Source organism: Nycticebus coucang, chromosome 10, assembly GCF_027406575.1.
Source record: "Nycticebus coucang isolate mNycCou1 chromosome 10, mNycCou1.pri, whole genome shotgun sequence".
NCBI classification, from domain to species: domain Eukaryota; kingdom Metazoa; phylum Chordata; class Mammalia; order Primates; family Lorisidae; genus Nycticebus; species Nycticebus coucang.
The window spans coordinates 103543514-103560574 of NC_069789.1; the positions used below are offsets into that span (position 1 = coordinate 103543514).

At 37.1% G+C, this 17061-nt stretch overlaps 1 protein-coding gene across 4 annotated transcripts in view; it reads right to left on the reverse strand.

Moving 5' to 3' along the window:
• Positions 1 to 17061, reverse strand: part of LOC128596736 (T-lymphocyte surface antigen Ly-9-like) — a 75663-nt gene that overhangs the window by 14105 nt on the left and 44497 nt on the right. The window contains exon 2 of one of the 4 annotated variants that reach the window (XM_053606405.1): positions 12517 to 12681. The exons of the other annotated variants lie outside the window; for them this stretch is intronic. Coding sequence (XP_053462380.1) covers positions 12517 to 12604 — 88 coding nt within the window. The 5' untranslated portion in view covers positions 12605 to 12681. The remainder of the gene's footprint in view (positions 1 to 12516; positions 12682 to 17061) is intronic. 4 annotated transcript variants of the gene reach the window in all.

Consider the following 17061-nt stretch of genomic DNA (forward strand, 5'->3'; position numbering starts at 1 on the left):
ACTGTATTTGGAGATGACGCCTTTATGAAGTGAGAGTAAATGAGGTCATAAGTGTGAGGCCCAATCCAACAGGACTAGTGTCCTTATGGGAGAGTCTCCAAAGACCAAGTGAACGAACTCTGTCCATGCACACACACTTAGGAGAGGTCACTTGAGGACGTGGACAGAAGGCAGCCTTCTGCAAACCTCTCTAGAAATTGAGTTGTCCTGATCTTCCAGCCTCCAGAACTGTGAAAAAACAACTTTCTCTCACTTAAGCCAATCCATCTCTAGCATTTTGTTATGGTTCACTGAGTACAATACATATGTAGGTATACTCCTGCAGGCTTCAAAGGAGCACTGCCCTGCCAACACCTTGATTTGGGCTTCCAGCCTCCTGAAGTATGTGGCAGTACATTTCAATTGTTTTAGCCATGCAGTGTGTGATATCTGTTTTGACAATCCTGGGGAACTAATACAAGAGCTCCGGAATGGTGGCACCCAGGGACTACATGTTGACCCCTTGAGTGAATTCTGGAACCAAGACAGAGCCCTGGGAAGCACATAATACAAGGTGTGAACTCTGCAGTGACACAGGCCTGGGTTCAAGTTCTAGACCCATCCTCTACTGGCTGGGTTATCTTTACCAGGTTCCTAAATTGTCTAAGCCTTAAGTTCCCACATATGAAAAATGGGGATAATATCTGTCAGTGCTCATAGGGCTCCCACAAGCATCAAATCAGATTCTATATAAAAGGGTACCTATGATTAGGTTACATTATTTGCATTTGTGAGTCTGGGTGGTATTTGAGCCCCTTCACTCAGGAGGTGTGTCATACACCCCTACACTCTACACACTGTGTAGGAGCTTCCTGAGCCTCTTCCCCTCACCCCCTCTTCCCTTCTTTAACTTGACTATGTTTTTTCTTACATGTGGGCCTGTAGTTGTTCATCTACTTTAAAATTAGTATTGAGTACATGGGATGCTTGTTTCTCCATTCCTGAGATGCTTTACTACAGAGAATTTTCTTCTATTCCAACCACATAAACAGAAAAAATAACCCCATTTCTATGTGGGCAAGAGACTTGAACAGAAACTTATCTGAAGAAGACAGGTGCACGGCTTAAAAACACATGAAAAAAAATGCTCATCATCCTTAATCATCAGAGAAATGCAAATCAAAACCACTTTGGGATATCATCTAACTCCAGTAAGAGTAGCCCACATAACGAAATCCAAAAACTACAGGTGTGGATGCGGAGAGAAGGGAACACTTCTACACTGCTGGTGGAAATGCAAGCTAATATGACCTTTTTGGAAAGAAGTTTGGAGAATACTCAAGGAACTAAAAGTAGCCCTACCATTTGATCCTACAATTCCTCTACTAAGTATATATCCAGATGACCAAAAATCATTTTACAACAAAGACATTTGCACCAGAATGTTTATTGCAGTCCAATTCATGCTTGCCAAGATATGGAAACAGCCCATGTGCCTATTGACCCATGAATGGATTAACAAATTGTGGTATATGTACACTGTGGACTACTATGCAGCCATATAAAAAAGATGGAGACTTCACATCTTTTATGTTTACCTGGATGGAACTGAACATATTCTTCATAGTAAAATATCTCAAGAATGGGGAAAAAAGTATCCAATGTACTCAATACTACTATGAATTCAATATATAACCATCTACACATTCATATGAATGGCAAACCATACCTATAGTCAGAAAGAAGAAGGGAAGAGGAGAGAGAGGGGAGGGAAGGGGGCAGGCCAGGAGGAGGGAAGGTATTAGGGAGGACCTCACCTAATGTGCATAATGCAATGGTACATTTCAAAACTATTAAGAAAAGAGTATAATTGTCTTACCACAACAAATAAATAAGCAAGGTGACAGATATGTTAGTTTGATGTAAGCATTTCACATTGTATATCAAATCAGTACATTGAACCCCATAAATGCATCAATGACAACAACAGTTATTATTTAATAAAAAAAATTAGTATTGAGTACGTGGGATGCTTGTTTTTCCATTCCTGAGATGATTTACGAAGGAGAATTTTCTTCAACTCCATCCATATAAACACAAAAGGTGTGAAATCTCATTTTTTATGGCTGAATAGTATTCCATGCAATACATATACCACATGTATATGGTATATGTGCATGTGGTATATGTACATGTATATGGTATATGTGCCTGTGATGAGCATGTGGTTTGTTTCCACATATTTGTGATTATGAATTGAGTTGCTATAAACATTCAAGTACAAATATTGTTATGGTAAAATGATTTTTTTTTTCCTTCTGGGTAGATACCTAGTAATGGGATAGTGAGAACAAATGCAATGTCTACTTTTAGTTTTTGAGGATTCTCCATACTTCTTTCCAAAAAGGGTGTATTCATTTGCAATCCCACCAACAGTGTGTAATTGTTTCCTTTTCTCTATACCCTTAGCAGCATCTGCAGCTTTGGGACTTTAGGATATAGACTATTCTCACTGGGGTTAGGTGATAGCCCAGGGTGTTTTTGATGTACATTTCTCAGATGATTAGAGATGATGAGCATGTTTTCATGTGTTTGTTGGCCATTTGTTTGTCATCTTGGGAGAAGGATCTGTTCATTTCTCTTACCCAGTGATTAATGGCACTGTTTGCTCCTCTCTTGTTGATTGCTTGAGTCCTTTGTAGATTCTATTATTAGCCCTTTGTCAGAGTCCTCGCATGTGAATATCTTGTCCCATCCTGCAGGCTGTCTGTTTGCTTTATTTATTGTGTCCTTAGCTGTGCAGAAGCTTTTAAGCTTGATCAAGGCCCATTTATTTATTCGTGTTATTGCTGCAATTGATAATGGGGTATTCTTCAAAAAATTTTTCCTCAGGCCACTATCATTAAGAATTTTCCCCACACTTTGTTCCAGCGTTTTTATAGTTTTGTGTCTTAGATTTAAATCTTTTCTACAGTGTGAATTAATTGTGTCAGTGTTAAAAGGTGTTAATATACTTTAATTCTTTTACATGTGGCTAATTAGTTCTAACAACATTTACTGCATAGAGATATTTTTCCCCAGTGTATACTTTTGTTTGGTTTATCAAAGATCAGATGTCAATATGAGGCTGACTTCATCTCTAGGTTCTCTATTCTGTTCCATAGATCTATGTCTTTTATTTTTATGCCAATACCATCCTATTTTGATCATTTGTTATATAACCTAAAGTCTGGTAACATGATGCCTCCAGATTTCTTTTTATTTCTTAGAATTGCATTGGCTATTTGGGAGTTTTCCTGATTCCACATGAAATGAAAAACTGTTTTTTCAATTAGTTCTAACAACATTTACTGCATAGAGATATTTTTCCCCAGTGTATACTTTTGTTTGGTTTATCAAAGATCAGATGTCAATGTGAGGCTGACTTCATCTCTAGGTTCTCTATTCTGTTCCATAGATCTATGTCTTTTATTTTTATGCCAATACCATCCTATTTTGATCATTTGTTATATAACCTAAAGTCTGGTAACATGATGCCTCCAGATTTCTTTTTATTTCTTAGAATTGCATTGGCTATTTGGGAGTTTTCCTGATTCCACATGAAATGAAAAACTGTTTTTTCAATTAGTTCTAACAACATTTACTGCATAGAGATATTTTTCCCCAGTGTATACTTTTGTTTGGTTTATCAAAGATCAGATGTCAATGTGAGGCTGACTTCATCTCTAGGTTCTCTATTCTGTTCCATAGATCTATGTCTTTTATTTTTATGCCAATACCATCCTATTTTGATCATTTGTTATATAACCTAAAGTCTGGTAACATGATGCCTCCAGATTTCTTTTTATTTCTTAGAATTGCATTGGCTATTTGGGAGTTTTCCTGATTCCACATGAAATGAAAAACTGTTTTTTTCAAGTTCTTCAAAGTATGACTTTGATGTTTTAATGTGGATTACAATAAGTCTGTTTGGATAGTATAGACATTTTTAAAATGTTGATTGTTCCCAGCCATGAGCATGATATGATCTTAAATTTGTTAACAGCTTCTGATGTTTCTTTCCTCAAGGTTTTGTGGTCCTCTCTGTAGAGATCCTTCACATCATTTGTTAGGTATATTCCAAGGTATTTCATTTTCTTTGAAGCTGCTATGAAGGGAAACATATCTTTGATTTGATTCATAGCTTAACTGTTGTTAGCATATATGAAGGCAACTGGTTTGTGGACATTGATTTTATATGCCAAGATATTACTGTATTTCTTTTTTTTTATTAAATTATACCTCTGTACATCAATGCAATTCATGGGGTACAACGTGCTGGTTTTATATAAAATTTGAAATATTTTCATCAAACTGGTTAACATAGCCTTCACCGCATTTTCTTAGTTATTGTGTTAAGATATTTACATTATACATTTAGTATATTTCACATGTACCCTTGTAAGATACACCATAGGTGTGGTCCCACCAATTACCCTCCCCCCACCCATCCTCTCCCCTCCCTCCCCTCCATCTCCCCTTTCCCCATATTCTTGGGCTATCATTAGGTTATAGCTTTCATATAGCCCAAAAATATATATAGCTTTCATATGAAAGCTATAAATTGGTTTCATAGTAGGGGTGAGTACATTGGGTACTTTTTCTTCCATTCTTGAGATACTTTGCTAAGAAGAATATGTTCCAGCTCCATCCATGTAAACATGAAAGAGGTAAAGTCTCCATCTTTCTTTAAGGCTGCATAATATTCCATGGTGTACATATACCATGATTTATCAATCCATTTGTGGATCGATGGGCAGTTGGGCTTTTCCATGACTTAGCTGCAGAACAGCAGCAACAAAGGTGCAGTGACTGAGGGAGAAATTCTTTTGCCGTCTGGATATCCTCAAGTTTAGATTGCACTCTGGTGGCACTTTCTTCAGCTGCCATTGAGCGCCTGAGGCAGGCAGAATTCAGCTTCCCCTGCTGGATAGTGGCAGACTGTGGTAACAACAAGGTGGAGACAGTGACCTTACTTTGACTCTGGCAGACACACAGCCCTGGCACATTTGCTTATTGGACAGAACTGGGCCATGGAGACTGGGTTAACAGAGACTGCCAGTGGGGCTACCAGAAACTAGGGTGACCAGAGTCTGGTGGTGAAGGGTGAGCAAAGTGGAGAAAGGCATCAACCCCCTTGCTCCAAACATCCTACTGGATGGGCCCTTCTGACTCCTTGGAAACCAGAGGTGCTCAAACCACACTTGAGCTACCAGTAGACTCCTAATATCTAGTTGCTGGAGACTTTTTGAACTCTCCAGCTAGACAGTGGGTGCTGTTTGGGACAATTGGTTTGGATATCCCAAATTCTACCAGGCCTATCAATATTCTCAATTAATGTGAATGGCTTAAATTGTCCTCTAAAGAGGCACAGGCTGGCTGGATACAAAAACTTAGGCCAGATATTTTTCTGCATACAAGAATCTCATCTTACCTTAAAAGATACATATAGACTCAGGGTGAAGAGATAGTCATCTATATTCCAGGCAAATGTAAAATAGAAAAAAGCAGGTGTTGCAATTTTATTTGCACATACAATACACTTTAAACCAACAAAAGTAAGGAAAGATAAGGAGGGTCACTACATATTTGTTAAGGGTAATACTCAATATGATGAGATTTCAATTATTAATATTTATGCACCCAACCAAAATGCACCTCAATTTATAGGAGAAACTCTAACGGACATGAGCAACTTGATTTCTTCCAGCTCCATAGTAGTCGGAGATTTTAACACCCCTTTAGCAGTGTTGTATACATCCTCCAATAAGAATCTAAGCAAAGAAATTTTAGATTTAAATGTAACCATCCAACAAGTGGATTTAACAGACATCTACAGAACATTTCACCTAACAAAACTGAATACACATTCTTCTCATCAGCCCATGGAACATTCTCCAAAATTGATCACATCTTAGGTCACAAATCTAACCTCAGTAAATTTAAAAGAATAGAAAATATTCCTTGCATCTTCTCGGACCATCATGGAATAAAAGTGGAATTCAGTAACAACAAGAATCTGCATACTCATACAAAAACATGGAAACTAAATAACCTCATGCTGAATGATAGCTGGGTCACAGACGAGATTAAGAATGAAATTAACAAATTTCTGGAACAAAATGACAATGAAGACATGAATAATCAGAATATCTGGGATATCACAAAGGCAAATTTATAGCACTGCAAGCCTTCCTCAAGAGAACAGAAAGAGAGGAAGTTAACAACTTAATGGGACGTCTCAAGCAACTGGAAAAGGAAGAACATTCCAATCCCAAACCCAGCAGAAGAAAAGAAATAACCAAAATTAGAGCAGAATTAAATGAAATTGAAAACAAAAGAATTATACAACAGATCAAAAAATCAAAAAGTTGGTTTTTTCAATAAAATAGATAAACCTTTGGCTAACCTAACCAGGAAAAAAAGAGTAAAATCTCTAATTTCATCAATCAGAAATGATAAACACGAAATAGCAACAGACTCCTCAGAAATTCAAAAAATCCTTCATGAATATTACAAGAAACTTTCTTCTCAGAAATATGAAAATCTAAAGGAAATCAACGAATACTTGGAAGCATGCCACCTTCTAAGACTTATCCAGAATGAAGTGAAAATGTTGAACAGGCCTATATCAAGTTCTGAAATAGCATCAGCTATACAAAATCTCCCTAAAAAGAAGAGCCCGGGACCAGATGGCTTCACATCATGATTCTACCAAACCTTTAAAGAGGAACTAGTACCTATATTACTCAAACTTTTCCAAAATACAGAAAAAGAAGGAATACTACCCAACACATTCTATGATGCAAATATCACCTTGAACCCCAAACCAGGAAAAGACCCAAAAAGAAAAGAAAATTGTAGACTAATATCACTAATGAATGTTGATGCAAAAATATTCAACAAGACCCTAGCAAACACAATCTAGCAACACATTAAACAAATTATACACCATGACCCAAGTGGGTTTTATCCCAGGGTCTCAAGGCTGGTTCAATATATGTAAATCTATAAATATAATTCAGCACATAAACAAATTAAAAAACAAAGACCATATGATTCTCTCAATTGATGCAGAAAAAGCTTTTGATAATATCCAGCATGCCTTCATGATCAGAACACTTAAGAAAATGGATATAGAAGGGACATTTCTTAAACTGATAGAGGCCATCTACAATAAACTTACAACCTTCAATATCGTATTGAATGGAGTTAAATTGAAATCATTTCCACTTAGATCAGGAACCAGGCAAGGTTGCCCATTGTCTCCACTGCTCTTTAACATTGTAATGGAAGTTTTAGCATTGCAATTAGGGAAGAAAAGGCAATCAAGGGTATCCATATAAGGTCAGAAGAGATCTAACTTTCACTCTTCACAGATGATATGATCGTATATCTGGAAAATACCAGGGATTCTACTACAAAACTCTTAGACGTGATCAAGGAATACAGCAATATCTCAGGTTACAAAATCAACACTCATAAATCTGTAGCCTTTATATATACCAACAATAGTCAAGCTGAAAAAACAATCAAGGACTCTACTCCATTTACAGTAGCACCAAAGAAGATGAAATATTTGGGAGTTTACCTGACAAATGACATGAAAGATCTCTATAAAGAGAACTATGAAACTCTAAGAAAAGGAATAGCTAAAGATGTTAACAATTGGAAAAACATACCATGCTCATGGCTGGGAAGAATCAACATTGTCAAAATGTCTATACTACCCAAGCAATATACAGTTTTAATACAATCCCTATTAAAGCTCCACTATCATACTTTAAAGATCTCAAAAAATAATACATAATTTTATATGGAATCAGAAAAAACCTTGAATAGCCAAGACATTACTCAGAAATAAAAACAAAGCAGGAGGAATTACGCTACCAGACCTCCGACTATACTATACATCAATAGTGATCAGAAAAGCTTGGTACTGGCACAAAAACAGAAAGGTAGATGTATGGAACAGAATAGAGAACCAAGAAGTGAACCCAGCTACTTATCGTTATTTGATATTTGACAAGCCAATTAAAAACATTCAATGGGGGAAAGATTCCCTATTTAACAAATGGTGCTGGGTGAACTGGCTGGCAACGTTTAGAATACTGAAACTAAACCCACACCTTTCACCATTAACTAAGATAGACTCTCACTGGATTAAAGATTTAAACTTAAGACATGAAACTATAAAAATATTAGAAGAAATTGCAGGGAAAACTCTTGAAGGAATCAGCCTGGGTGAATATTTTATGAGGAGGACCCCCTGGGCACTTGAAGCAGCATCAAAAATACACTACTGGGACCTGATGAAACTAAAAAGCTTCTGCACAGCCAAGAACATAGTAAGTAAAGCAAGCAGACAGCCCTCAGAATGGGAGAAGATATTTGCAGGATATGTCTCCAACAAAGGTTTAATAACCAGAATCCACAAAGAACTCAAACATATAAGAAGGAAAAGAACAAGTGATCCCATCTCAGGCTGGGCAAGAGACTTGAAGAGAAACTTCTCTGAAGAAGACAGGCACATGACCTAAGACATATGAAAAAATGCTCATCATCCTTAATCACCAGGGAAATGCAAATCAAAACTACTTTGAGATATCATCTAACTCCAGTAAGATTAGCCCACATCACAAAATCCCAAAACCAGAGATGTTGGTGTGGATGTGGAGAAAGGGGAACACCTCTATGTTACTGGTGGGAATGCATACTAATATGTTCCTTTTGGAAAGATGTTTGGAGAATACTTAGAGATCTAAAAATAGACCTGCCATTCGATCCTACAATTCCTCTACTAGGTATATATCCAGAAGACCAAAAATCACATTATAACAAAGATATTTGTATCAGAATGTATATTGCAGCTTAATTCATAATTGCTAAGTCATGGACAAAGCCCGAGTGCCCATCAACTCATGAATGGATTAATATATTGTGGTATATGTACACCATGGAATATTATACAGCCGTAAAGAAAGATGGAGACTATACCTCTTTCATGTTTACATGGATGGAGCTGGAAAATATTCTTAGCAAGGTATCTCAAGAATGGAAGAAAAAGTACCCAATGTACTCAGCCCTAATATGAAAGTAATTTATAGCTTCCATATGAAAGCTATAACCCAATCTCAGCACAAGAATATGGGGAAAGGGGGAAGGGAGGGGAGGAGAGGAGGAGGATGGGTGGAGGGAGGGTAATTAATGGGTCCAAACCTATGGTGCATCTTAGAAGGGTACAAGTGAAATTTAATAAATGTAGAATATAAACACAATAATTAAGAAAATTCCATGAAGGCTATGTTAACCAGTTCGATGAAAATATTTCAAACTGTATATAAAACCAGCACATTGTACCTCATTATTGCATTATTGTACACAGCTATAATTTAATAAAAAAAAAAAAAAGAAAGAAATGCTTTCAATTTTATTCCATTCAGAATGATATTGGCTGTAGGTTTGTCATAAATGGCTTCTATCAATATAAGAAATGTCCCCTCTATGCCCATTTTCTTAAGTGATCTTATCAAAGAATGATGGATTTTGTCAAATGCTTTTCTGCACCTGTTGAGAGGATCTTATGGTCTTTGTATTGGCTTCTATTTATGTGTTGAATTATTTTTATGGATTTCCATATGTTGAACCAATCCTGCATTCCTTGGATAAAGCCCACCTGATCGTGATGCATAATTTTTTCATGAGCAGCTATATTCTATTTTCTAGGATTTTATTGAGTACTTTTGCATTAATATTCATTAATGAGATAGTTTTGTTGTTAGGGCCTTTCCTGGTTTTCCTATCAAGGTTATCTTTGCTTTGTAGAAGGAGTTGTGGAGAGTTCTATCCTTCTTAATGTTTTGGAATAGGTTCAGCAACATAGGTATGGGCTGTACTCTGAAGGTTTGGTAGAATTCTGGTGAAAAACTATCTTGTCCAGGACTTTTCTTTCTCTTGGAAGCTTTTTTGTTGTTGTTGCAAGTTTGGTGCTTGATACTAGTCTGTTCAAGAGTTCTATTTCTTCCTGGTCAAGTTTATGGAGGTGGTGTGATTCCAGGTATTGGTCCATTTCTTCCACATTGTCAAATTCCTGGGCAAAGTATTTTTTACAATAATCAGTGATGATCTTTTGTATCTCTCTGGTATCATTTGTTGTTTCCCCTTGGTTGCTTCTGATTCAGGTTATTAAAGCGCTTACATTTCTGTTTCTAGTTAATATGACCAAAGGTTTATTAATTTTATTTATCTTTTCAAAGACCAAACTTCCTGTTTCATGAATCTTGTAAATGGTTCTTTTCTCCTTGATTTCATTTAATTCTGATGTACTTTTGTTTATTCCTTTTCTTCTGCTAGATATGAGATTGCTCTTCCTTTTCCAGTTCATTGAGATGATTCATTAGGTTGTTAATTTGCACTCTGTTTTGAGGTTATGGGCATTTAATGAAATATAGTTCCTTCTTAGGACAGCTTTTGCAGTATCCAATAGGTTTTTATGGCTTGTGTCTTCATTGTCATTTTGTTCAGGAATATGATGATTTCCTTCTTCATCTTCTCCTTGACACAGCTGGCCTTCAGCATAAGGTTGTTTAGTTTCAATGACTTTGTGGAGGGATGAAGGTTTTTGTACAAGTAGACTTCTACCTTTATTCCATTATGCCCCAAAAAGACACAAGTTATAATTTCTATTCTTTTAAACTTTGAGATTTAATTTGTGTCCTAGGAGATTCAATTTTGGAGAATGAACCATGAGCTGACAAGAACACATGGTCAGTATTATTGGGTTGGTGTGTTCTGAATATGTCTGTTAAGTCCATGTTTTCTAGAGTCATGTTTAAGTCTATCATTTCTTTGTTTGTTTTCTGCTGGGAGGGTCTGTCCAGTTCTATCAGTGGGGTGCTGAAGGCCCCAGCTATTATGGTATTATAAGATATCATGTTGTTCAGGCCACTTTGGGTTCTTTTTATAAATCTTGGAGCTTTAAGTTGGGTTCAAAAAATATTTAAGATTGAAATGTCTTGTTGTTGTATTTTTCCTTTCACCAGTATATAGTGCCTATCTTTCTCTTTCTTTACATTTGTGGCTTTAAATCCAATTGAATCCAATAATAAGATTGTGACTTCTGCTTTCTATTGATTCCCATTTACCTGAAATACTGTTTTCCAACCCTTCTCCCTTGTCTTGTTTTGGACTTGGAAGTTACTTGTGTTTCCTAAAGATAGCAGACAGTTGGCTTGTGCTTTTTTATCTATTCAGCCAGCTTGTGCCTCTTCAGTGGAGAATTTAAGCAATTCACGTTTACTAAGAAATAATTGTAAGGTAGAGTTCTGGTCATCTTGTTTTGTGGAGGTCTGTTGCCCAGTTTTATCACTTGGGCCATTGTAGAAGCTAGGCTTTGTCCTTTAGTTTCCAGGTTTCTTATCTTCCCTGGTGGTTTATTGTGATGATCTTTGAATAACACAGGTCTGAGTAATTCCTGCAGAACTGATCTAATAGTGACAAATTTCCTCAATGTTGTTTGTCAGCAAAAGATTTGGTTTCTCAACCAGGCAAAGTGACTCATGCCTGTAGTCCTAGCACTTGGGGAGTACAAAGTAGGTGGATTGCATGAGCTGAGGAGTTCAAGGCCAGCCAGAGCAAGAGTGAGACCTGGTGTCTACTAATAACAGAAAAATTATCTGGGCTTTGTGGTGGGCCCCTGTAGTCCTAGTTACTCGGGAAGCGGAGGTAAAAGGATCACTTGAGACCAGGAGTTTCTGTTTGCTGTCAGCTATGATACCATAGCACTCTACAGAGGGCAACAGAGTGAGATTCTGTCTCAAATTTTTTTTTCTGGCTTCTTCATTAAGTATGAAACTTCTTTTAGCAGGAAACAGAATCTTAAGTTGGATATTGTTTTATTTGAGGAGATTGAAGACAAATGACCTTCTTTTCTGGCTTGTAAAGGTTTTACTAAAAAGTCCACAGTCACCCTAAAGTGACATGCCCCTGTACATAAGCAGTGCTCATGCCTAGCTGCTTATAGAATTTTCTCTTTCATTTTAACCTAGGGCACATTACAATGTGTCTAGTAGATGTTCTGTTTGAATTGAGATGAACCAGGGCTCGATATCTGTCCAAAGCAGTGTGTCTGAATCTTTGTTGATGCTTGGGAAATTTTCAGTTATAATATCCTCCAGTAAGGCTTCCATGACTTTGGGTCTCTCTTCTTCTCCTTCAGGGATACTTATAATTTGTATATTTGTACATTTCATCTTCCCCATGGCTTAATTTATTATTGAATTTTTCTATTGTATTTTGAAACTCCCCGAATGACTCCATTAAATTCATTAAGCTCCATTATATTCTTTCTATTTTAATCATATCTTTCATTCTTAGGTCAATTTTTTATTACCTTTCAGTGGTTTTCCACTTGCCCACCAATTCCCTTCATCATTTTTGCCATCCATACTCTAAATTCCCTTTCTCTCATTTCCATAATTTCTTTATACATGGGTTTACCTGTGAAAGATGTGTTATGATCCCTTTGGGGAGTTGAACTGCTCTGATTTTTCATGTTGCCAGAATTTTTTTCTTGGTTCCTCTTCATGTGTGGCTACTTTTCTTTTATTTCCTTCCCCTACTTACTTCTCTCACTTCCTCATTGTACTTTGATGTTGAAATGATCTTTGGTACAGGAACAAAAGGGAGAGAAAAGAAGACAGCAGGGAGAGAAAGAATAAAATAGTTATAATTACAATAGTAATAGGCTGGGTGCAGAGGCTCACACCAGTAATCCCAGCACTCTTGGGGGGCAGGGCAGGAGGATCACCTGAGGTCAGGGCCTTGAGACAAGCCTGAAGAAGAGTGAGACCCTACCTCCACCAAAAATACACAAAATCAGCTGTGTGCCATGGTGGGTAGACCTTCAGACCCAGCCACTCTGGAGGCTGAAGTGGGAGGGCCACCGAAACACAAGGTGAGCTAAGCAATGCCATGGCCCTCCATCCCAGGATCCAGAGAAAGACTCTGTCCAAAAAATAAATAAATAAAAGAAAGGATAACATGGTTAGTTGCCTAAGAGAGTTATGAGGAAAATAGAAAAATAACCAAAAAGAAAACAAAAAAGGTAATATTTAAAAATATATATTGCTTTACCTCTTTCATATTTACATGGATGGAGCTGGAACATATTCTTCTTAGTAAAGTATCTCAAGAATGGAAGAAAAAGTATCCAATGTACTCATCCCTACTATGAAACTAATTTTTGGCTTTCATATAAAAGCTATAATTCAGATATAATATGGGAATATAATATAAGAATATGGGAAAGGGAGAGAGGGAGGGGAGGGGAGGGGGAAGAATGGGTGGAGGGAGGGTGATTGGTGGGATCACACCTACAGTGCATCTTACAAGGGTACATGTGAAACTTAGTAAATGTAGAATATAAATGTCTTAACACAATAACTAAGAAAATGCCAGGAAGGCTATGTTAACCAGTGTGATGAAAATATGTCAAATGGTATATAAAACCAGTGTATGGTGCCCCATGATTGCATTAATGTACACAGCTATTATTTAATAATAAAAATATATATATTGCATGGATACCAGGTGGTATTCCAGGATTAGGAAAAGAAGAGGAAAAATTTTTTATTAATTAAAAAAAGAAAATACATCCCCATCTAGATGTGGTGGGGGCAGGAAGTTACTCCCTAGCTGCCATGGAGACCTGGTCTTTTTTTTCTTGATTTTTTAAAATTTTAGTCTGGGCATGGTTACTACAGGAGTGTTCAATGCCCATAGGACAGAAGAGCTATAATCTCGAAGATTACACCAGGTTATCAGGTGGACATGTCTCCATTATCCAAACATTAGCTGGGGGTTGCAAGTGAGTCTGCGTGAAAGCTGGGATCTGCCAGTGTGGCCCACATCTCTGTCAGAGTCAGCCCAGGGTTGTGTGGCTGAGCCTAGTAGGCAGAGTCAAAGCTGGTCTGCACTGGGAGCCTGGAAAGCTTCTCCAAACTGGGCCCTGCTGGGTGTTAGCAGCTCAAGTTTTCAGTACTATTTGCTCCTCTCCTGCAGCTTTCCAAAGGTGGCAGGGATCCCAGGAGCCATGATTCCTGGTGAGTAATGAATCTCCACCTGTCTGGTGCTATTCCTATGAGTGTCTGGGCCCAATTCTTCTGTCCCAAAGAAGCAGTATGTACTCTCCAGCCCTCCGACAAAGAGACGGCTTTTTTGCACCTCAGAATCCTATGAGTTCTCCATTCCTGCTTGTTTGATGCTACACATCATGTCTGGAGGGACAGGCCCTCCCTCAGATTGGTGTGACCCCTGGTCCATCCCTACAAAGTGCCTTGGGGAAGATGGTGGACAGTAATCTCCTGTGGACAGAATAAAAGTTGAACTCAACAACAACAGGAATCTTTATACTCAAACAAAGTCCTGGAAACTAAATGATCTTATGCTGAATGACAGCTGGGTCAAAGATGAGATTAAACAGGAAATCACCAAATTTTTGGAACAAAATGACAATGAAGACATGAATTAACAAAACCTGTGGGATACTGCAAAGGCAGTCCTCAGAGAGAAATTTATAGCATTGCAAGCCTTCCTCAAGAGAACAGAAAGAGAGGAAGTCAACGACTTAATGTGTCATCTCAAGCAACTGGAAAAGGAAGAACATTCCAACCCCAAACCCAGCAGAAGAAAAAAATAACCAAAATTAGAGAAGAATTAAATGAAATTGAAAACAAAAGAATCATTCAGAAGATCAACAAAACAAAAAGTTGTTTTTTTGAAATGATTAATAAAATTGATAAACCTTTGGCTAGCTTAACCAGAAACAGAAAAGTAAAATCTTGAACATCGTCTATCAGAAATGATAAAGGAGAAGTAAAAACAGATACCACAGAAATTCAAAAAATCCTCAATGGTTACTAAAAGAAAGCTCTATTCTCAGAAATATGAAAATCTAGAGGAAGTAGACCAATACCTGGAAGCACACCACCTTTCTAGACTCAGCCAGAAATAATTGGAAATCTTGATAGACCTATATCAAGCACTGAAATAGCATCAATTATAAGAAATCTCCCAAAAAAAGAACAGCCCAGGTCCAGAAGTCTTCACATCAGAATTCTATCAAACCTTCCAAGAGTACCCATATTACATAAACTTTTCCAAAACATAGAAAAAGAAGAAATACTTCCCAACACATTCTACAAAGCAAATATCACCCTGATCCCCAAACCATGAAAAGATCCAACAAAGAAAGAAAATTATAGACTAATATCATTAATGAATATTGATGCAAAAATATTCAATAAAATCCTAGGAAACAGAATTCAAAGAATGTCAAAAAAATTATACACCATGATCAAGTTGGTTTTATCCCAAGGTTCCAAGATTGGTTCAACATACGTAAATCTATAAATATAATACATCACACAAACAAAATAAAAAACAAAGACCAGATTCTCTCAATTGATGTAGAAAAAGCTTTTGATAATATCCAGTATCCTTTCATGATCAGAACACTTAAGAAAATAAGTATAAAAGGGACATTTCTTAAACTGATAGAGGCCATCTACAGCAAACCCACAGCCAATATCATATTGAATGGAATAAAATTTAAAACATTTCCACTCAGATCTCGAACTAGACAAGGATAACTATTGGCTCCACTCCTATACAACATAGTAACAGAAGTCTTTGCCATCACAATCAGGCAAGAGAAGGCAATCAAGGTTATCCAAATGGGGTCAGAGGAGATCAAACTCTCACTCTTTGCAAATGATATGATCTTATAATTGGAAAACCCCAGGGACTCAACTACAAAACTCTTAGAAGTGATCAAGGAATACAGCAGCATCTCAGGCTACAAAATCAATATTTACAAATCAGTAGCTTTTATACATACCAACACTAGTTAAGCTGAAAAAAGGTCAAGAACTCTATACCTTTTAGAGTAGTGCCAAAGAAGATGAAATATTTGGGAATCTGCCTAACAAATGACATGAAGGATCTTTATAAAGAGAGCTATGAAACTCTGAGAAAGGAAATAACCGAAGATGTTAACAAATGGAAAAACATACCATGCTCATGGCTGGTAAGAATCAACATACTACCCAGAGCAATATACAAATTTTATACAATCCCTATTAAAGCACCAAAGTCATACTTTAAAGATCTGGAAAAAATAGTACTTTGTTTTATATGTGGAATCAGAAAAACCTCAAATAGCCAAGGCATTACTCAGAAATAAAAACAAAGCAGGACGGATCATGCTACCAGACTTCAGGCTATACTATAAATCTATAGTGATCAAAACAGCATGGTACTGGCATAAAAACAGAGAGTTAGATGTATGGAATAGAATAGAGAACCAAGAGATGAACCCAGCCACTTACTTATCATCATTTGATCTTTGATAAGCCTATCAAAAACATAAATTGGGCTTGATGCCCATAGAACAATGGTTACAGTGTCGGCCACATACACCAAGACTGGCAGGTTTGAATCCAGCCCAGGCCTGCTAAACAACAATGACAACTACAACAAAAAAGCCAGCCTTTGTGGCAGGCACCTGTAGTCACAGCTACTTGGGAGGCTGAAGCAAGAGAATCACTTAAGCCCAAGGGTTTGAGGTTGCTATGAGCTCTGACATCACAGCACTCTACTGAGGGCAACATAGTGAGACTCTACTTCAAAAAATAAATAAATAAATAAAAACATAAATTGGGGAAAAGATTCCCTGTTTAACAAATGGTGCTGTGTTAATTGGCTGGCGAAATGTAGAAGACTAAAACTGGACCCTTCCCTTTCACCATTAACAGAAATTGATTCTCACTGAATAAAAGATTTAAACTTAAGACACGAAACTGTAAAAATACTAGAAGAGAGTTCAGGGAAAACACTTGAAGAAATTGGCCTGGGAGAATATTTTATGAAGAGGACCCCCCCTGGCAATTGAAGCAACACCAAAAATAGATTACTGGGATTTCATCAAACTAAAAAGCTTCTGCACAGCCAAGAACACAATAAGTAAAGCAAGCAGACATCCCT